The sequence below is a fragment of the Mercenaria mercenaria genome, chromosome 15 (assembly GCF_021730395.1).
Source record: "Mercenaria mercenaria strain notata chromosome 15, MADL_Memer_1, whole genome shotgun sequence".
NCBI classification, from domain to species: Eukaryota; Metazoa; Mollusca; class Bivalvia; order Venerida; family Veneridae; genus Mercenaria; species Mercenaria mercenaria.
In genome coordinates this window covers 65,010,812-65,033,149 of record NC_069375.1, presented here as the reverse complement: position 1 = coordinate 65,033,149, position 22,338 = coordinate 65,010,812, and the positions used below count along the sequence as shown (strand labels likewise).

The following is a 22,338-nucleotide window of genomic DNA, read 5'->3' as shown; positions in this document are numbered from 1 at the left end:
GACGGTAGCTTGCATTTTCACTGCCGTACTTGAACAGGCTCATTTAAAGCCTTCAACATTTTCGTTAATGTCATGATGGGAAACCTGTAGCTGTCCATTTTTTCTAATTTATAGTTTTGCTTTGTCATCACTGGTATTATATCATGTTATATATTTTATATCATGTTTAGTATGTAAACTTTATCTCAGACGTTATATATAGTCAAATGGTAATTTCGAGAAATTCAAGAGGCTATTCCACTCGAAGTAAAACTTATTCAGAAGGTTATAATGATTGATTATGAGACGTTTATGCTATACGTAGTATTACGATCCTGTAGGTTTATGTCTTCGCTCCTCCTATAACGTCAGCATAAACAAAGTTAATGTGTCACATTACAATAAAAAAGATACCTGTTTTGTCGCTATATGCGCCTCCATCATTTAGAAGTATTTGATTGTACACAACTGGTTGGTCAGTTCCAAGGTTTCTGATCACGTGATCTAAGTAAGCCGTAAATGCCACATTATCTGGCGTTTGTCTTTTCTCTACAACAAAAGTAATTGTAGGAAATTCCGGTTGTCATAAAATGAAAAGTAAAAATATAATGGATGTGCATTTGTTAATTTTCCTTTTTCGTGTATTGCATCAGTAATCAAACATCACAATTACTTACTTAATTGTTAATATTAATTTTTGTTTTACATATTGCAATATATAATTTGTTTATTTATGACACATACACACTTTTACACATACTATGAGTTCTAATTCTAATTGGAATTGAAGCAATATTCCTCTTCAAACTCCTTCTTATAATCTAAATATTTCTAACCTTTTCTTATCATATATCTGTTATCATCCTTAATACTCTCATCATTATCGTTTTCAGTGTCAGCTTCATGTTCTATTTCTCTTTCTTTACCAATTATCTTATCCGGTTCAGTTAATGCATTTAACATATTTTCAAGTCCTTTAATCCTGACACTCTTTTCAGCGTCCAGTTTTTCATATTCAGTCAATCGATCAGTAAGTTCTTCAATTTGTATCCGGAATTTTGCCGTAGTTCCAATTAAAGTACTGACAGATTGCTTCAGATCACGATTGTTCTTTTCCAAATTGTCAGTTTTTACTTGCATACTTTCAACTTTATCAATAAGCTTCACGACCAAGTCGTCATTGAATTGCAGATCTGAATGACTTATCGCGTCTTTAAATATAAAAATACACACAAGAAATCGAAGAAGACTGGAACATTTCGCAGTCGCCATTTTACGTTGCAATATGATTAACAATCCATGCGATGACCTTATCGGAAGATAAGAAAAGCCAAAATATAGTATGTCACACTACTGCAAGGTCAATAGATAGCCTCGCAAGATTTGGTCTGCATAAAAGCCTTTCGGAGTGAAATGCTGATTCCGAATAGGTATATTTTATTCGTTTCAACATGTTTAACACAAATATCTAAATAACCTTTCTATCAACCTGTAACAAGCTCTTATAGAGACACATCTTCAGATGTAAATAAATGTTTTCGCTCAAAATTCAAATTTTATTTAATATCAATGAAAAGAAAACACAGAATGATTAAATGTGTTATAGGTTTTATATGTACGCATAAAGTGTGCAGAAAAGTTATTTATTATCAACAATGTTAGTTACGAAGTAAATTTTGGATGAAAAATGGAATGATAGATGCAAAGTTCAGTCTTACAATCCAAGGAGTACTTTGTAGCAATTAAAAGGATAGAATGAAAAATAATAAGCATATATTATTCTTTAGCACTTTTCAGGTAATAACCTTTTGCATAGGTCAGATAATAACAAAAAAAGAACATTTGTTAATAATAGGAATAAGGAAATACAGAAACAAAATGAATAAAAAGGTATGGAAGAGCATTAATGACAGGTGCGTTTTATTTACCAAATGAATTTGGAATGTTGACATACTGACACGAAATCTCAACTAAGTGTCCCGACATTTCGAATTAAATAACTTGAACTTTTGACTTACTTATTCGTAATGTCAACTTATTTACCCGAAATGTCGACTTATTTACTCAAAATTTCGGCTGGTTGATCAAACAAGTTCGTAACATGATTTTCGTGAATTACGGCCTTGTTCAGCAAAATTCAGACGTACCGGTAAGATATATATTATTTTAAGACCTCCGGAGCGGGTAGTGGGATCTTTTTAAATTCATGCAATTTCTTTGAAAATATGAATTTTATGGCCCTATATATCTTTTTTCTCTCGATTTTTCGAAATTATACAATTGACGGAAAAGGTGGATGAAACAGTAGTATCTTTCCTCCTATTAATGAATAAGTTATAATATGTCACTTCTTGTAAACATGTAGCATGGAAGTCATTTTATCCACTCTTGGATAAGAAAATTGTCAAATGGATACATCTTCCTACACATCCATATTATATATGTGTAAAGTACCCAGCATATAATGACTTGAGCAACGGTCAAGACGTGACATTGTATCAGCAAATACTTAAAATTACCGGATCATACATCCATATTTGGTCTCCTCTAGCCTCTTAAACTGTTTAAGATTTCAAACTGTTGCCCTGAAATATTCCTATATGTCCATGGATGGTACGGGTATATATGTTTCGGTCATATAAATATTAAAGTTATCATCAAACAATACTTTATGATCATGAAAATGAATATTAATTATATTCACAGTTATTTGTAATATTAATGTGAAGTAAGGTTAATCAAGGCAGTAGAAGCCACCATGCAGTCTCTTCGCCCTTTGCTTGTAGCAGTATAAAGTGCTGATGAGGGTAACACCTTTTGTAGAAACGTTGTCCCATTTGAGTTAATACAATTAAGATACAACTATTCAACTGGACCCTCTCCGTTTTCAAGGAAGTTTTAACAAAAGAGTAAACGTAATAATACAATAAGCATTTGCATAATCCATCCACATTTCTATTGGTCCCGACCTGTTGTAACAATATTGTTCTATTTTCATGCAATTATCAACAAGGTTATGTTTGGTTGTTGCTCGCAATTACTCGCAATGAAACTGCACCATGCGTTTTACGTCGACCACCGTTATTTTATCTCAAATTTGTTTTGATAATGCGTTAAAGGGCCTTCATCCGTTTCCGTGTGATCAGTTTCTAATATCCATAATTACGAGAACATTCGAGTTTTCGCAGTTTTTCTTATGCACTTTTATAAACCGTTGCAACGATTTACTTTTGTAAACATAGATAGATTTAGAACAAGATGCGACAGTATTTGTAGACACTATCATCACGGGGGCAGCCTGCCAAAACTGCGCAAGCGCATATTTTGCTTCCGTCTCTAATAATCAGCAAAGCGCACACGTATTGGTATCGCACAGTATTATGGCGTTTTAAATGTAAACATACAAAACAGTACCATAAAAGTAAGTGAATACACTACGTTTACGATGCAGTCAGTGCTTCCTCGTTGGCCGAGCGGCTAAGGATTTTATAAACCGGGAAACCTATATCAGAAATCGTACACAAATCTTTTAATTTTGATTTATTAGGAAAAAACGATTTTCAACAGAATTCGATAAAAATACATTGTTAGAACATCAAATATGCGACATAAAGGGGAATATAGGAAAAGTTTGAGTTTTTTTTTCAAATCTCACACCACGATGTGTGGGTTAGTCGCTTTAAGAAACAAAGTCAGCGGTAAACCTTAAGTAATTTTACAATTAAATTCAATCGCTATTATCCTACACTGGGGAACCCGGAAGAGATAAAAGAGATTGTGCAATCAATAAATTTGTTCAGGCCTGTCTTCATAAAACGTTATCTTCATAAAACGTTCAAATGTTATTGCGCAGTTATAAGTTATATTTCATGTCTCAGTGACTATCACTATGACAGGATGTTTGTAAATATGAACTACTGATGTGAAATTGTATCTTTGAAAGACTAATGGTAAGATAATATTTTTATATTGATGAATATTTCATACTTTGTACATGTTATACAAACTGAAGTACTTAAATTGGGAATTATTTGTTTTAAATTCCGGTAAAATGGTTGACTTTTATTTGAGTATGCAACGTTTCTGTTTTGAATTGGCTTGATATGTATTACATTGTAACGTATTTAATGGCTAACAAAAAGAATAAGTTAGTGACTTACTATCACTCCTGAAATGTACGTACTTTAGTCTGCGAAATGAAATGCTGTATTTCCATTTAAGCTAAATTCATATAAAAACGTTGCATCTCCATTTCAGCTAAAATTAGGGGTTTGGTACCATAAAAACGTCGTATCTTTAGTGAAGCTAAAATTAAGGTTTTAGTACCATATAAAAACGTCGCAACTCATGTGCCGTGAATAAAGTCGTATCTCCTGATTTGAATAACTGTCCTAATATGTTAATAAACAAATAGGACTGCATATTCTAGTCACGTGATTACTCACACATAACGATTGAAATGTTGTTTTTAATCACACGTATATCACCTTAATAAATTGTTTTTACTATTTATGTTAAATCATATAGAAATTCACAAAAAATGGAACAAGCAAATATCAGTTAAAAGCTCTGTCAGTAAAAGGGGTGTTGCAAACTCAAGCATTGAACCTAATCCTTTTACAGTTGACGACATTTGACATTTAAAGTTCCATAGGAAAGTGCTACTTTTAATACTGCACATGAACTTTTACGATAAGAGCCATAAAGGGAGTTCATCAGAAATAATAGATTCAATAAAAGTGTTTACTCTGTCCATCAATGTTCAAACCTTTGACAAATATTAGAGAAAACTACTCTCGGAAATAGTATTTTACTAGAAATTAATATTTTATATGTGCATTACAAAAAATGTAGCAACCACATTTTGAACAAAGTCATTTTTAGCCTTGAATGTAGTAATAATTTTAAACAATTAACAAAAGAAATAAACAATAGCTATTTCTTGAAACATGTTTAACGTTTTTATGCTCCCTGAAGGGGAAGGGTGGGGGGACATATAGTCACCATCTTGTCCGTCCGTCCGTCCGTCGAACTTCTTGTCCGGAGAATAACTCAAAAGGTATTAAAGGTACCTGGTTGTAACTTTAGAGAAAATCGTATATGATACTAATTCCACATCTAGTTTTAAAATTAAAGCCAGACATGTAGAAGAATTCAAATGGGTTAAACATTTACAGTTACCGTTTCAGTTGGGCTTAAATGATAATATTTATCAGGAAGGTAATATCTCAAAAAACCCTGGTATCGATATCTTTTCTATTTTAAATATTAGGAAACGTAAATCCAGGTCTCATGGAATTAGACGAAATGGTAATGTTAAAAGCATATCTAAAGTCAATATATCTGTTGCTGACCTCGATTTAATTCTTTCAAACTCTGGTAGACATTCAATGCTTTCTCGTCTTTCATCTTTATCTGTACAGTCTCTTAAAAAGCTGGACGAGGAAGCGGACCAGTATGTTATTCAAACAGATCCGTTTTACACTGTATCATATCTTATTCAAAGTTACACACAACATGTTCTCCGTCCACATATTGACATCCAATCTGACCATGAGAGACATTTTCTTAAAATATATTTCATGAACAAAGGTATTGACCTCATCGATGTACCTAGTATATTTCGGGATAAACGTGTCATTGATTCTGTGCCTAAATATTTCAGAAACTCCGAAGTTCCTATTATCTGTTATAAATATAAAACACCTGTAAGAAATGTTATTTTCAATTACAATAAAATTGTTTCCGACTTAGATGTTCAAACAAATACTCCTTCTTACTGCGAATGTAAAAACTCAAAATTTTGCTATTCAGATGCAGGTAATGTCATCACTGGTAATTTTGATATTATTAAAGACAAACGTATTCGTAATTTATTTTTTAAAGGACCTAAATATAAAATTTCTTCAACTATTGATTTTAATGCTTGTCATGGTCACATTGCAGAATCCATTGAAACCTTCTGTGCTAAATGGTGTCGTCGTGAGAACGCTGATCCCAATGCATTAACGTCTTGGAAGCGAAATATTTTTAACATTGTTGATTCTCGAATAAAATTTTATCAAACTAATGTACACCTACTTCCACCAAAACCCAAGTTTACTTTAAGACATTTGAAAAAGGAAATCCAAGAATTTCTTTCTAAGTATGTCTTAGTTCCAGCAGACAAGGCGGCCAACAATATTATCATCATTTGACGCCTGCATTATATTAATGTTTTACAAAACGAACTAAATAGCACTAAAACTTATATATTGAGTCCTTCTGTTGAAAACAAATTGGTTACTGATCACATCACTGAAGTTTCTAATTTAAAAGTTCGTATAGACGATCAACAACTTAAACTACCGACCATGTACTGGATTCCTAAATTGCATAAACAACCATATAAAGCTCGTTTTATCGCTAATTCAAGCTCTTGTACAACTACAAATATTTCAAAACTATTAACATCATGTCTAACTGCTGTGAAAGCCCACGTGGAAAGATACTGCGATAAAGTATACGAAAACTCTGGTAAACACTTATTTTGATCGATTAAAAATTCTGGCAAAATCCTGGATAAGTTGAAAATTAATAATTACAAGGTATCTACAGTCAGTACATACGATTTTTCTACTTTGTATACCACTATACCACATAACTTAATAAATGACAAATTAACTGCCCTAATCCAAAAGACTTTTGCCAGAGAGAATGCTACATTTATCGCTTGCAATTTTGATAAAGCTTTTTTTAGTAGCAATATTATTAAACATTATACTATGTGGACCTGTGACGAAGTTTGTAAAGCCCTTTCCTTTTTATTGAACAACATTTACATCAGGTTTGGGAATGCAGTTTTTAGACAAGTTGTTGGTATTCCCATGGGAACAAATTGTGCACCCCTTGTCGCAGATTTGTTTTTATATTGTTATGAAAGAGACTTTATGTTGAGCCTTTCTCCAGATACGCAAGCAGATATTATAACTGCATTTAATAATACATCACGCTATCTGGATGATATTCTTAATATGGATAATCCGTTTTTTGGTCATTTGGTGGGAACTATTTATCCTAGGGAGCTTCAGTTAATTAAAACTAACAATTCGGATACTGATGCTTCAGTTTTAGATTTACATCTCTCTATTTATGACAATATTATACATACCAAAATTTATGACAAGAGGGATGATTTTAATTTTAGTATTGTAAATTTTCCCCATTTGGATGGGCATGTACCTCAGGCTACATCTTATGGGGTATATATTTCTCAATTAATTCGGTTTGCCAGAGCGTGTAGTCATGTCAAGCATTTCAATGAACGTAATCAATATATTACAAGTAAACTTCTTCAGCAAGGCTACCGTTATTACAAATTGCGTAAATATTTTACTAAATTTTATTATCGTACTTCTGATTTAGTTTTAAAATTCAATAGTAATTTAAAGACACTTCTGCGAGAAGGTATTTCTAAACCCGTTTTTTATGGGGATGTGGTTTACAAACTTCGTAAGATCTTGGGTCATGGTAATTTTCCAAATGTATTTGAAAAGATTATCAAACGTTTTATTAAAAGAGGTTACGACCCAACTGTTTTGAGACATACCGCATGTTTAGTGTTCAACCCGTTTACAGTTGGATACTACGCTTCCCTCTTTGATTGCGTCTGACGGAAGAGGGGGAGGACTCTATGATGAGCAGTTTTTAAATCCTACCAGGACTGAACTGTTTTGATATTTGTCTTCTGGCCTGTTTCGTCGGGCCCTTAAAGGTGTTTCTCTTGTTGCTCTGTCTTCTGAAAAGGCATTGAGTACATACGTTTTTGGTTCTTAAGGTTTGCTTTTTATATATTTATACACGAGCATTTTTGTGTTTTACATGCCATGCCTTTTTGTTTCCATTACGTGTGTTAGAGATTCACCTGGAGGGGATTACTTTTATTTACACTGTCCCATGTCTTTGGAACATGGTGGGGGTAAGAGTGAGGTTGGGTGCGCACCATAAACCGGTTTAAGCTCCCCAGTGGTGTTTTTGCCACTGACCGTTCCAAGACGGTGCCCCACTATGTTCCTTTGTTTGTTCGTTTTGTCCTTGTGTATTGACTTTGTGTGCGCGCGTGTGTGTATGCTTATTGCTCGTCTTGTCCTTATGTGTTGGCTCTGAGTGTGTGTGTGTGAGTTGTTCGTTTTGTCCTGATGTGTAAGCTTTGTGTGTGTGTGTGTGTGTGTGTGTGTGTGTGTGGTGCACGCGTTTGCGTGCTGGGGGGTTCGTTTTGAGGAGGCTGCGCTTTTGGTGCGTGGTATTCCCTGTTTGATATTTTTCTTTGTTTTTTATACAATGATAGAGTCATTGTGAGGTAGTGAAGTGACAAGGAACCATAACTCTAGGTGGTTCCATGTTTTTATTATCTCCTTTTTCTGAAAACCTTGTCTTGGGCATAACTCAAATACTATCAATGGGATTTACTTCATATTTTATATATTGATAAAAGTCAGTGAGAGAAAGTGCAGTTATAAGGAACCATAACTTTAGATGGTCACATTTTTTAATTATTTCCTTTTATGAAAACCTTGTCCGGGCCATAGCTTGAATACTGTGTAACTGATTGACTTCATACTTTACATTTTGATAGAGGTCAATGAGAGGGAGTGCAGTAACAAGGAACCATAACTTAAGTTTTCCCGTCTTTGAATTATCTCCTTTTTTTGAAAATTTTGTCCGGGACATAAATTGAATACCATGTAAGGGATTGACTTCATACTTTATATATTGATAGAAGTCAGTGAGAGGGAGTGCAGTGACAATGAACCATATCTCTATGTGGTCCCATTTTTGAATTATCTCCTTTTTGAAAACCTTGTTTGGGGCATAACTCGAAAACTATGTAAGGTATTGACTTGATACTTTCCCTATTCACAGAGATCAGTGAGATAGCGTGCAGTGTTAAAGAACCACAACTCTTGCTGACCATGTTTCCCCTTAACACTACACATCCTCCGTAGCTGAGAAACCCCTTATGCTACAGTAGTTTCGGAGAGCATCCATCGGTGTTAACGATCGCCTTGTTTTATGATGTTATTCGTTTTTATTTGTAAAGTAGTTATAAAGCAAATAGAAACAAACGGATTGAAAATGAAAACACAAAAATGAAGACAGTTGATTGTCTGATTTAAGTTTCACTTTAGTTGATTTTTTCTCTGAGGAGCAACAAACAATGAAACATAATATAAATAGATCGTATGCAGCGTTGAAACACTGAATATCATAAATGAGTACTATATAAATCATATTTTTAGTATTTGAAGTAATCAGGAAATAGTGATGCCATGTTTGTTCCGTTTACTATCATACAAGATATATTAACGTGTACCTTTCTTTTTCAATCAAGCAACTGCCAGGCATTAAATAATAGATTTGTCCAATATATAGTCCGGACCTATAGAACTTATGCATATCTGCCTCTATAACATGAAGAGTGTTATTTACAGACTAACATTTTTAGAGCTACTGCATCGACTATAGATAGGAAAGACAGCAAGTCGGATAGAAGTGAAATATTTAACGTCAGTCGGTCGGTCGCTACGCTCCATCCATTTTGGTTTCTTAAAACTGAATAATTTACTTCATAGCCCAAATCCTATACTATGAATCAAGACAATATACAGCAAAAGTGTGTTTGAATTAAAAGAAAACCTACACTCACTAAGCCTTCGTGAAATCATTCAGCGAGACGTATAACCTCTCCGTCCTGTTTAAGTAAAGGAGAAAAGCCGAAAACTGTCCATTCTTTCACATAATGGATAGTTTGAGGCTTTTCTTTGACTTAAAACACGGTCCTCAAGAAATAAATCAAGACTTGCGTGATATTATATAATGTCTGTAATATTGTCCTCTTTGAGGCAAAGACAATTCATTGATTTGTGTCTCTGTGCTAAATAAAAATACTAAGTCAAATGGAGTTTAAATTAGATTGCATATAAATATTTTTTTGCAATTAAAAGTTTTTTAAACACTAAAATAATGTTATTCAGTGCTGATATTCAGGAAAGTTTCGAACATATCTCGTTTTGTCATATTTATGAATGATTTGAAGTACCTTTACAAAAAGTAAAATTTAACTTGGCCTTATGATGTATGTATTAATAGTTGTCCATGTTCGTGCTGAGTTTGCAGTTTTATATAAATAAAGTAATATAATAAATGACGGGTCCAGGTGAAGACATTCTAAAATGTATGTATAATGTATTTTATATCGTTATTAGAAAACAATCGTTCTTATCTCGTAATTACGAGATATTCTATCAATGAGAAGAGAATTACCCGTATTACATGAGAACATTACTCCTTATGACTCATATCTCGTTTTTATGTGAAAATATTTCGTTATTGCAATAAATAACATCCTTATTGCAAGACAATTGTATTCAAGTTCAATTAAGATCTTCTGGTAATACCGAAACGTACAGTAGGTTTCTTTTTAGGACTGCAACAAATGACAGTTATGGCACATATTAAACCAATTTTACACGAACACTGCATGAGAAAGACAGGTCTGAAGCATTTGAAAGAGAAAGGAAAATTATGTGTTTTAGCTCTATTGGATCCGAGTTTGTTTAATTCTGCCCATTGTTTTCTCGTTTAGGGCACAACCATTATTTTACCATACGCCGCTTTTCATGGAATTGCACTCTGTGCATCATTGAAGGTTCCATGTGCACCGTTGTATGAATACATCTGCGGATGTCTCTAAATTATATTCAGGTACTTATAACATGTGTAAATGTTGAGTTCTGTTCAACCCGGGACTAGAGGGCGTGGACAGTAGCTTGCACTTCAACTACCGTCCATGAACGTAAACAGGCTAAATCAAACAGGCTAAATCAAACCGAGCCTGCAACATTTTCGTTTATGTCGTGTTAGGCGACCTGTGGTTTTCCATTTTTTTTTTTATTTCATCCAGGCGTCTACGTCCGCGTCGGCGTCCCGATTTGGTTAGGTTTTTGTATGTAAGCTGGTATCTCAATAATCACTTGTGGGAATGGATTGAAACTTCACACACTTATTCACTGAGATAAATTGACTTACACTGCACAGGTTCCATAACTCTATTTTGTATAATTTTTATTAAGGTATTATAATTATCTAAGCTGGTATTTCAGTACCTACTAATGGAAATGGATTGAAACGTCACACACTTTTCATTGTGATGATCTGACATGCAATGCTCAGGTTTCATAACTCTACTTTGCATTTTTACAAAATTATGTCATTTTTTCGACTAAGCAGTTGTTGGTTAAATTTTTGTATGTAAGCTGGTATCTCAGTACCCACGAATGGGAATGGATTGAAACTTGCACAATTGCCCATTGTCATAAGCTGATATGTAATGTACAGGTTCCATAATCCTTTTTACAATTTTACAAAATTATGCCCCTTTTTCGACTTTAATATTCATTCAAATGACAAGGCTGTTGAATAGTAGAGCGTTGCTGTCCTTCGACAGCTCTTGTTTTTACATTACATTGCCTAGTTTCATCTATTTTTGACTGAAAATGCCATACCAGGTGTATATCTGCGATACTTTTCTATTGCGATTTAGCAGTACACAAAGAGGACTTTACTACTTTGTAACGGTTGAAGATTTAAACTAACATTCTGTAATTACTTTTGGCACATTGTTTGATTGTCACTTGACTGATAATTTGTGGGGCGATTTGGGTTAAAGTCATACGTTCCTCTTCAGGTATTTTTATTGCAGTTACAAATTCTGTAAAACGGTGCAGTTTATATTTTAATACTTTCGAATTTCATAGGTTGATGTACTCACCTCTCAACGTAAAAGGTTGTTACTATACCTGTCCATTATTAACCTGTACCTGTCCATTCTTAAAGTATCCATTATTTTAAGAATGGACAGTTACAGGTTAATAATGGACAGGTATAGTAAAATAATCGTGTGTATAGAACGGTATTGGTACAATAACCTATATAATGGACAAAACTAACAAAGGATTACATCACAACCATGTTTTGAATTACTTTAAACATGCCCCTGCTAGATATTATTTTATAGATATTTTATTTCAGGTTTAAATAACTTCTGCTATTACACATTAATGTATACCTGTCGTACAAAATAGTTTCGAGCTGCCTTCTTTACCTCGATATTTATGTTAGATATTATCTGACATTCTAACATAGTTTCCTACTTGTTAAACATTTGAATATAATGACAGGTAATTCCGACAAAGTTTTAATAAGTCAGTCATAGGTACTGAGCATAATTTATTCAGATCTTCTGGCGAAGGTCTTTATGCCAATAAATCATGATAATTGTACAATCATTGATAAATTTATAGATTTTCGATTAGTTGAAAATATTTTCATCATGGCTTTTGAAAATCGGAAAAAAATTACGTTGAAATGCAAATAGGCTGTCATTAGTAATCCACATAGTGTCGCAGTTTATAAAGCAATCCGCATAAACAAATCTTTAAAAAAAAAAAAAAATAAAATAAAAAACTAAGCAAAGGTGTATCATTAAAGACCATCGCAATTTTTTGAAGAAACATAATTACAATATATTAATTTTATGCAATCACTTTGCAGCAAAAAAAAAAAAAAAAATAATAAATAAATAAATAAATAAATAAAATAAATAAATATAGTACGCCTAAACCTTGTAATTGTGTTTTCTTTTCATCTGTGCCACTAGAAATAAAACTGGGATTGGATTTTACTAAAAACAAAGACATTTCGGTAATCTATTACAACAAAAGAAGAAACGATTTCACGTAATGCTGTCATATAAAGGATATAAGACAATATAGTGTTGTCTTGTTAAGAAGTATAAACAGTAGGTGGTATGGGTCTTATCATAAATACCAATTGATTCTTGTCATAAATAGTGGCAGTATCGTGCGTATTTCCAGAGATCCAGGTAAATGCCAGCAATTTGCTATCGATGTTGAAACATGGGGTACTATGGGAAAGGTTGCCGGAAATCGCGAAATGTTACGTGTTCAGCCTATACAAAATTTGGAAAATTGTTCCGAAGCAAAATTGGGATATAAGATTATGTGTGGATACGCGACAAGCAAATACGGCAGTACACCGAGAAAGATTCCCTATTCCGAACACTAAGACTCCGCTTCAAGATATGAATGATGTGAAAAGTTGCTCAAAACTGGATCTATCACAATCATGCCATCGAATTGAACTAAAGGAAAATTCACGGTACATCACAACTGTCACTAGTCACAAAGGAGTGTGCAGGTACAAAAGACTGATCTATGGAATGAATTCAGCACCCAAAATTCACCAGAGAACCATACAATTGATCATACAAGATATACCAAATTGCGGAAGCATTTCAGGTGATATCGTTATTTACGCACAGACAAAAGAACAACAAATTGTGCCCGAACGAAGGATGGGAAATCATTTAACCCTAAAGAAAGTTACATGTGTGTTTGACAAAGAAGAAATCATGTTCTTGGGACACACGCTGTCAAGCAAAGGCATCAAAATTGACGAAAATTCCGAATGGCAATGGACTAGTACAGAGTAACATGCGTTTCACATATTAAATGAAACATTCATAACAGCAAACATATTGTGTTACAATGATCAAATTCGGAAAATAAGATAACTGTGGAAGTCCATTTGGATGGGGTACTATACTGACTTAAAAGTAAGAAAATTGGGAGTTTTAGCCAGTAATGTATGCAAGAAAATTAACCCAAGTGGAAAGATGGTATTCCGAAACAGCAAGAAAAGCATTGGCTGTATTTTGGGCGATACAAAAGTACATCACATACCAATATGGAATAGAATTCACAGTCGTCACCGAATGCAGGCAGTTGGAGCAATTTTTCAACAGTACAAATAATGCGCCACCAAGAATACAAAATTAGGTCATCCGATTGCAGCCATATCAATTTAGGTAAAATATGAACAAGACTACTTAAATACTTCTGATGTGCTGAACCGAAACCTGCTCAAACCATTTGCCAAAAACCGAACAAAATATACGGTATACAATAAAACCAACTCTTCCAATAGCGTTAACAACAACAGAAATTGAAGATGAATCCGAGAACAAAAAGACATTAAGACTAGTGAAAATGTCTTTTCAGACATGAAAATAATCAAAACCTGGAGAATAAATATACTTTACGAAGCAAACAATGAACTTACTATAATAGAAACAACTATCTATCGCAGAATTGAAATATCCAAAGATCTTCGAATTCGAGCCTTGGAAGTAGCGCATGAGGGTCACCAGGGATTAGTGAAACCAAAACAATAAGTACGTGAAAAGGTATGGTGGCTAAATATCGACCACGAAATGCTTATACAATACAGTCAGTCGTGTCAAATGGTATGAAGCCCGCCAAAACCTGTACAAAAATGATACCTCCGTTGCCCGACGGACCGTTGAAAAAGGTAGCAATTGACCTTTCATGGCCTTTCCCGACAGCAGGAAGTATTTTGGTCGTTATCGATTTTTACAACAGATGTCCAGACGTGGACATTATAAAAGCATCACGTGCTACCATCATAAATAAATTTAGAGAAATGTTTACATACATGGATTAGTTGGGGAATTTGTTTCAGACAATGCACAAAATTTAACATCTGATTAATTTAAGCAACATCTTAGTGAAAATTTAAAACATACACGCTTAACACTGCATTGGGCTAGAGCTTACGGAGTAGTTGAAAATTTTAACAAATCACTGAAGAAAGCGGTAAAAACTGCTCTTGCTGAAAACAAAACTGGAGGGCGGAAGTACAGAACTGTTTATTCATGTATCGTGCAACACAACATTGAAAAAACGGGTTATTTTCAGCAGAACAATTATTCAATAGGAAGATAGAAACCAATTTATCGGAATAAATCCGTACTAAAGTGCCAAAACAATAAAAGTCAAGAGACAAAGAACACAAAAAAAATGCTGACAAAACAAAACAAAAAGAAACAACAAAAAAGTGACCCCCAAAACAACGAAGAAATAAAACTTTTTCAGTCTGGGTAAAACCATTGGAAGTTATTAATAAAAAAGGGACATGTGTTGTCTCAAAATCAGCGGATGGTACGGTTAAACGACGCCAGTATCTCATGTCAGACCATTCTATGAAAACCCCTGTTATTTCAATGGTGGGATCTATCTCCTGAACAAGCAAAAAGACCGGTCAGGAGAATGTCAAAACGCAAAGCCAATCTTCCATAAAATTTAGAGATTTTCACGTGCTCATATATGGAAATTATTACATTGTATAGACTTAGTCTAATAGCCACTATTCAAAGGTATGGACACGCGAACCGAACTTTTGTGAAATTTAAATGTTAAAGGAAGGAAAATAAATAGATCACAAATTCAGAAATGTTTAACTTCATCAGGTTTATGTATGGCTGTGTTTGAGGTGCACTGTGCTTCCGGGAAATCTACCCTTACCTTTTATCTTTTATATTTATAGGACTATCAATTCCAGAAGTGCTAAACTTATCAAAACTAGACACGGGAAAATTTTCAGAGAAACTTTATAACACTCCCACTTTTTAGTTCATTACGGCTTACCATTACTTGTACTTACTTCAAATAATGTAAATCGAAACGATTTATTAAGGACATGTTTTCATGTATGGAAATAATATGTCCTAATCCTAATATTGTTAAATGCATTATTACTTTATATTTTAAAAGAAATGATAGTCATTTCATTTAAAAACAACAGAGGGATGCAATATCTCTATAGCTAATCACGAACCAGAAGGCGTGGCTTAAATACAATGCATGCATGCCACTGACCAAAGGTTAGTTGTTTCTATGACAGTCGTGGATAGCAGTACTAGAAACAATGTGAATAAACTGATGAACCAGCACCCGATACATTACACTCAGAAACTGGACTCTTATAAAATAGGCTTTGATATATCAACTAGGCAAGAGTACAAACTTCAACAAAGGTAATGTTGCCATTGCATAACAACGAGGTTATGATTAAGGTTCCACTGTATATCTATTTGTAAAAAAGATAGTATTTTTTGCGCTATTCGTTATATGTTGCACTATATTATCTGCCGAAGAAGAATCGAAACAATTTCATAATCATGATCAACAACAACAACAACAATACTTCATCGGTATAGACAAATACAACAAGGAAGGGCCATTAATTTTTACCACATCCTAACCGTTATCACATGCACAGGCACATAATATATTCCAAGCATACTATTCTCATACACGTACGTTAGTACAAAATGGGTAGAGGAGTACCAAGCATAATAACCGCCGCTGTTCAGCCGCTCTGTCATATCATATATTTGTATTACAGTTGTGTGGTATTAGATGTTTGTATAACATGTATACATTTATGGATATTTTCGTTGGTAAGTTTTCAAAATTAATTTTGTAACTGTGCAACCATGCAACAGTTTATCATGCATATTTATTCGGGTATTTTATGATAAACCATCTCATACAAACAACGGACAGTCAATGTTATTAAAGGCACAATTCATATTTACCAAGACAGTTTTACTTGTTTACTCATAATGATATAAGGTTTATATAGTCCTAATATAAAATATACATGAGATTGGGTACCAGTACATCTATTTCCATCTTAAAAATGAAGACTATGCACTGGATATAAAAAATGAGGTATTCTTTGACCAGAACGTAATTTGCGATATGATCCCAAGGTAAGTATAATTTAACTAGGGAAGAAACTTCGAAATGATTTGGTTTTGTGTCATACAAAGTTTAATCTGAACCTCTTTATTAAATACAATAATTGCAGTCTGACAACAAGATTATCTTCGCAGCCATAGATGTTGGTACTTCTTTTTCTGGTTGGGCGTTTGCTTCTAGAACAGATCCGGATAACATGCCAAATATATGTGTAAAAAAGTGGTATTCTGCTCATACAGCCCATGAAACAGAAAAAACATCAACATGTGCTTTGATAAGACCTGATGGAGAGAGTCTGGAAGCTTTTGGCTATGAAGCGGAAACAAAGTACGACAAATTAGTATCAGAGGGAATCCATGAGCAATACTTCTACTTCAAAAATTTCAAAACTGATCTATACGGGAAATATTACCAGGTAACTATCAGTTATACCTTAGTCTTTTCAATCTTATTGCTGCAATTGTTTCGAAGGAAACGAGAAAGCAGATTATTTTATGCCCGTAATCAGAATTATTGAAAAATTTATCTATACTGTAAATAATGATCCTACAAATTTATGTTTTGTGTATGCCTTAGATGATACACAATTGAACGCTTTTTTTCTTTGTACACACTCTCTAAAACCGCATTTCATGGAGAGTGTTTTAAATCGTTTTTTTTTCGAACTTAGTTGTAGCTTGAGGCGTCAAATTTATCACGACATCTTTATAACAATACCGCATGTGAATTTAATTCCTGTGCTGTGGCAGGTAGCGACATGCAAAAGCATTATGGTACCCACTGAAAAACATACAATTTTTTAACAAAACAAAGCAACTAACGCGACGATGGCATATTGACCCTAGCGGCCCTAAATACAATCCTAATCTAGGTATTCTTCAAAGCTGTGTATACACTAAGTTTGACGACATTGTAGGCCTGTCTGAAACAATTTTATTTGTCGGAAATAGAATTTCGAGTTTAGTAACAGTGATATTGACCTCATCATAAGAAGACCGTAAGTTATGTCTCTGTGAAAGCTTGCTATACATCACGTATGGATGAAATAGGTCAGACTAAATCGAAGTTATCAATCGAAAACTGTTTTTCCATTTCAGGTAATAGTAAACTTGAACACATCGGTTCTAAATGCAGTCCAAACACTGATCTCCCTGTAAGTTACATACAGATCATGTTCCATTGTTGTATCGCATTCCAAAACAAAGTTATTGAGCAGAAATAGTTTATTTCATTGTTTTTTTAACAATGACCTTTATTTTCTAAGCTTTCGATACATCACTTTTGGCGACGAATTATGTCCATATGAAGATAACTTATTTGCCTTAAATAGTTTTTCTATTTTAGTCACAGCAACAGTTAAGTCTCTGTATAAGCTTTAAGTGCCGCAAACTTTGATGAATAAGCCAAACGAAACTTGATTATTCACCGAATACTGTTTTTTTTTTAATTTCCAGTAAACGTGACATTAACATAACATCAATTTTCCGAAAGGCAATCCAAACATTGACATCTACCTATATACCCAATTACAATTCGCATTCCTAATTAGAGTAATTGAGCTGAAAGCATGTTTCTGTTTCAGTTACAGCGACGTTGGTTCTAGCGGGCACGAATATATTAAAAACCTAATTCATCGTGTTAGTCTGCTTTATACCAATTTTGGTAACATTATGTCAATCCGAAATAATAATGTTATTTATCACATCATAAAATTATTGAGCGAATACGCTTTTTGCTTATTTTAACTTTGATATTGATTATCCTTTATCACAATAGTGTTTGATTGTCGTGTGGTGGCTATAAAGAGGCTTCCTTGACGCCAGTGGAGTCAATCCAATGTTAGTATATACAGGAGTACCGCTTAAGCCATTGCTGTGATGTCTGAGATGTGTTGCTATGTTTACAACCTTACATGAGAAGACACATTTTAAATGAATATGCTAGTATTTTAAGCGGATGAGTCCTATATTCTTTAAAATGATAATAATTCTCGAGAAACAATTATCACCCTAAAGTGTTTGTGATAATTATTTAAAGATGGAAGTCTGTATTATGTTCAGTGTTCTCAAATGTTACACATTAGTTATAAATTTAAATGTCATAACACATGTACTCTTATTTACTAGTTTACAAAACCTTTCTTACAGCCTCTGAACACGGGCATGACACTCGTTGATCAAATGGGCAAGACCCTTCCAGCAATTAATGTATTTTCGTGTAGTATCAAGTACTTAGCTGATGATATGTACGCGCAGTTAGAGCAAAAGATAGCGTTTATTAGACGGGAAGACATTAGATGGGTAATTACCGTTCCGGCAATCTGGACGGACCAAGCCAAATATTTAATGAGGGAATCTGCCATTAAAGTGAGTTTTAAAATTTACATGTATGTAGTAAAAAGTCTTGGTGAGCAAAGAATATCTTGAATATATTCCAAAAACGTCGATGCCGTTGAAGTATGCTTTTGATTAATATTACTGAAAGCAAATATCAAACGCTCAAACATTAAGAAAGTTTTGGTCCTTGTTTTCAACTACATGACGAATGTTCATACCACTGATTATTTAGAATGAGGTTTAGAGTTGTATCTTATTTATTAGGCTGGAATAACATCCGACAGTTTGATAATGGCATTAGAACCTGAAGCGGCGTCAGTTTACTGTCGTCAACTTGACTTGTGTGTAAACAGGGAATCTGGCGTTAAATTAGCAACCCTGGAAGTTGGAAGTAAATACCTTGTTTTAGATGCAGGGGGTAGGTTGTGTTTATGTTTTTAATCATTACATAAGAAGAGGAGATAGTTTTCAGCTTTCTTGAGATAAATGTTCTACAAGATCTAGGACGGTATTGGGATAAATAGAGTACCAGAACTTCAACCGTTCAACATTGTAAAATGATTGTAGGACACAAAGCCGTGATATTTAATGTTTCTTCACAATAAAGCCTTGTACTTGAGTTTTTATCATAAAGCACACATACGAATTATATAAACTGTAAACTATTTTGACTTATCATAATACCAATTAGATGTTCTTCTCCAGCTATTTGAATATGTAATTTTCCTTTAAGGTGGAACAGTAGACTTAACAATCCATGAAGTTGCTTCCTCTAAATGCGTAAAGCAAATAGTAGCCTCAAGCGGAAACGCCAGCGGAGGAAATACAGTGAACAGAGAGTTTGAAAGGTTTTTAAAAGAAGCCATTTCCGACGAAAAGTATAAAGAGTTTAAACGTATCCAAACTGAAGATTGGCTTTGTCTCATGGGTGACTTTGAAATGAAAAAGAAATCTTTTGATCCTAAGCAAGACAGCATAGCGATAAGATTCCCACCCAGTCTTAAAGATGTGTACAAGACGAGCAAGCGTCTGTCGTTCTTGACAAAACTGGGAAAGAGAAAAAGTTTAAAAGAAGCTGTCAAGGATACGAGTTTTGGTACAGATATCACTATGAAAAGGGACAAAATCATTTTTAAAGCATGCGTTTTCAGCAAATTCTTTCAACACGCAACGGATAAAGCAATAAAAGAAATTAAAAAACAGCTTGGTAAATTAAATGGGGATACAGTTTCCTGTATATTGATGGTTGGTGGGTTTTCCGAATGCACGCTTTTGCAACAGGAGGTCAAATCTTCCTTTCCATTTATTCCTGTAAATGTACCAATAGAAGCTTCAACAGTGGTTCTGAAAGGTGCTGTTGTGTATGGAAATAATCCTCCTGTCATTTCAGAAAGAGTTGTAAGATACACGTACGGCGTGTCAGCCTGTGATTCTTTCATAGCAGATGCTCATCCTATTGAAAAGCGTCTCGTTACAGACACTGGAGTGGTCTGTAAAGACATATTCTCCATACATGTACAGAGAGGAGAACTTGTGAAAACCGGAGAGCCACAACGTGAAGAACGTTACTATCCTCAGTATCGAAATCAAAAGTCTGTAACATTTGATGTTTGTGCATCCAAGTTACCAAACCCAAGGTATACTACTGACAAAGACTGCCATATAATTGGAAAAGTTGTGATACATTTATCAGAAACAGATGACGCACGTAGAAACGAAGTTATTGTGTCTTTTGCGTTTGGGGGAACAGAAGTACTAGTAACAGCGGTTGAGAAGCGGACTGGGAGAAAAGTGAAAACGAATGTCAGCTTTCTTGAATAGAGTGGAACATTTGGTAAGGCATGCATTTATTTTGTAGCAGTTGGTCAGGTATTAATATCAATTTAAAATACATTTTTCCTTTACAATCACTGACTAATTAACTTTAACATTTCACATACAAATGATGTTTTCTATTAATTTGTTACATAAACATAATAACTCGAAAAAATATTTCCGGAAAATAGAGAGAGGCTTCACAAGGAAGCCTAGGATCGTAAAGTAGGATAATTCTGTTGGTTATAATTGTGAAACAAAAAGACAACGGTAGATGGCTGATAATGATTGTGGACAAACGTATCATTTTAGCAAGACAAAGTCTACGTTGCTAATGACATTTTGTTCACATAACTGAATGGCATTACCTTAGGTACGGATTGAAACCACTTGCAAATAACTGTGCTTACTCAAACCGATTATTTTTGTTTGAAATCACCTATAACCGAACATCTTTTTGTTTTATAACGGTTACCTGATTTTTCTTTTCTTGTAGATTTGTTGCATTTGTTACATACTAGCGGACCAGGATTTTAAAATCCGACCAAACCTCAAATGCATACAGGTGGTTCTAAAATGACACCTTTAAGTACCTGTTTATTGACGCGTTTTCTCTCCAACAACACAAGAAACAACAAATTGCTCTGCAGACATTGTAAAGTACTTCAACTGGAGAATAATAGGTCTCTATCGGACTCTTGATTCCAAAAGGTATTTGTGCAAGACTGTGCTCAAAGATTCACATTTTTTGTGTGCATAATAAATTATAGTCGATGTATTACATGTACATGTATATACATTTTTATTTTATCTGGTCTCGTATATTTTAAGCAAATTGGATCTATGTTTAGAGTTCAATGTCATTTCTCAAAATCTATCTACCAGGCAAAAAAAAAAAAAAAAAAAAAAAAAAACCCAACCAACGAAATATAAATTACATAGAGGTTTTTTTTCATCTACGACTGATCTATAGACTGAGACCAAAGTGTTTAAAAATAAACTACTCATTTACAAAACATTTGTTTGAAGTTAATTTCTCGGTTTATAACAACACGGTCTTTTTTTAAATTTAAAAATCATGATCTTTTCTAACTGAAAACCTACATATTTTGTGTATATGACAGCTTAAGCAGCTTGTGTGTATGAGTGTCCATATGTATGTGTATCAGTATGTGTGTATGCTCGCGTATCTGAGTACTTGCATATGTGTTTGGGGTGATTGCGTGCGTGTTGGTGTGCGTGTTAGCAAATATAGACCTCATTCAGTGTAAATTACTAAGTACTAAATATTGATCCAATTAGGCGTTGCGTTGAAATAGCTCTTTCTAGGTACATGGGTGTGTTGAATTTGTATTATCCTCAAGATGGCAACATGTATGTAAAATGTATTTAAAGGCGATGGATAAATGTTCTTGTATTTATAGACAACAGTTATATATGTAGTTATACGCAAGACCAGTTCCATAATATTTACTAAATGTATATTTGTCAAAATGATGAAAAACATTTGTTTTAATTTTTTC

General features: G+C 33.9%; 2 protein-coding genes across 3 annotated transcripts; one reads left to right on the top strand and one right to left on the bottom strand.

Annotated features, from left to right (window-relative positions):
- Positions 1-370: 370 nt before the first annotated feature.
- LOC123562545 (uncharacterized) lies at positions 371-1,290 on the bottom strand. The gene is made up of 2 exons (XM_053524293.1): positions 816-1,290; positions 371-528 (listed from the first exon to the last, which is right to left on the bottom strand). The coding sequence occupies exons 1-2, from the start codon at positions 1,249-1,251 to the stop codon at positions 371-373; spliced, it is 594 nt and encodes a 197-aa protein (XP_053380268.1). The 5' UTR covers positions 1,252-1,290.
- Positions 1,291-3,717: 2,427 nt separating this feature from the next.
- On the top strand, positions 3,718-22,338 carry LOC123563932 (heat shock 70 kDa protein 12A-like). Of its 2 annotated transcripts, XM_045357105.2 has the most exons (6): positions 3,718-3,929; positions 16,774-17,079; positions 18,812-19,030; positions 19,265-19,418; positions 19,734-20,834; positions 21,312-22,338. In XM_045357105.2, the coding sequence occupies exons 1-5, from the start codon at positions 3,927-3,929 to the stop codon at positions 20,819-20,821; spliced, it is 1,770 nt and encodes a 589-aa protein (XP_045213040.2). In that variant the 5' UTR covers positions 3,718-3,926; the 3' UTR covers positions 20,822-20,834; positions 21,312-22,338. The 2 variants fall into 2 exon arrangements, with proteins under 2 accessions (XP_045213040.2, XP_045213041.2); XM_045357106.2 differs by lacking the exon at positions 3,718-3,929 and having other exon boundaries at positions 16,947-17,079; positions 17,762-19,030.

Bases quoted from the DNA above. Each gene is read 5' to 3' on its own strand.
- LOC123562545 (XM_053524293.1), bottom strand. From the start codon at position 1,251: ATGGCGACTGCGAAATGTTCCAGTCTTCTTCGATTTCTTGTGTGTATT. The intron at 529-815 runs GTTAGAAATATT...CTTTTGTTGTAG, and splicing joins CAGATATATGATAAGAAAAG to AGAAAAGACAAACGCCAGAT.
- LOC123563932 (XM_045357105.2), top strand. The intron at 19,031-19,264 runs GTGAGTTTTAAA...CTTATTTATTAG, and splicing joins TGAGGGAATCTGCCATTAAA to GCTGGAATAACATCCGACAG. The intron at 19,419-19,733 runs GTAGGTTGTGTT...TTTTCCTTTAAG, and splicing joins CCTTGTTTTAGATGCAGGGG to GTGGAACAGTAGACTTAACA.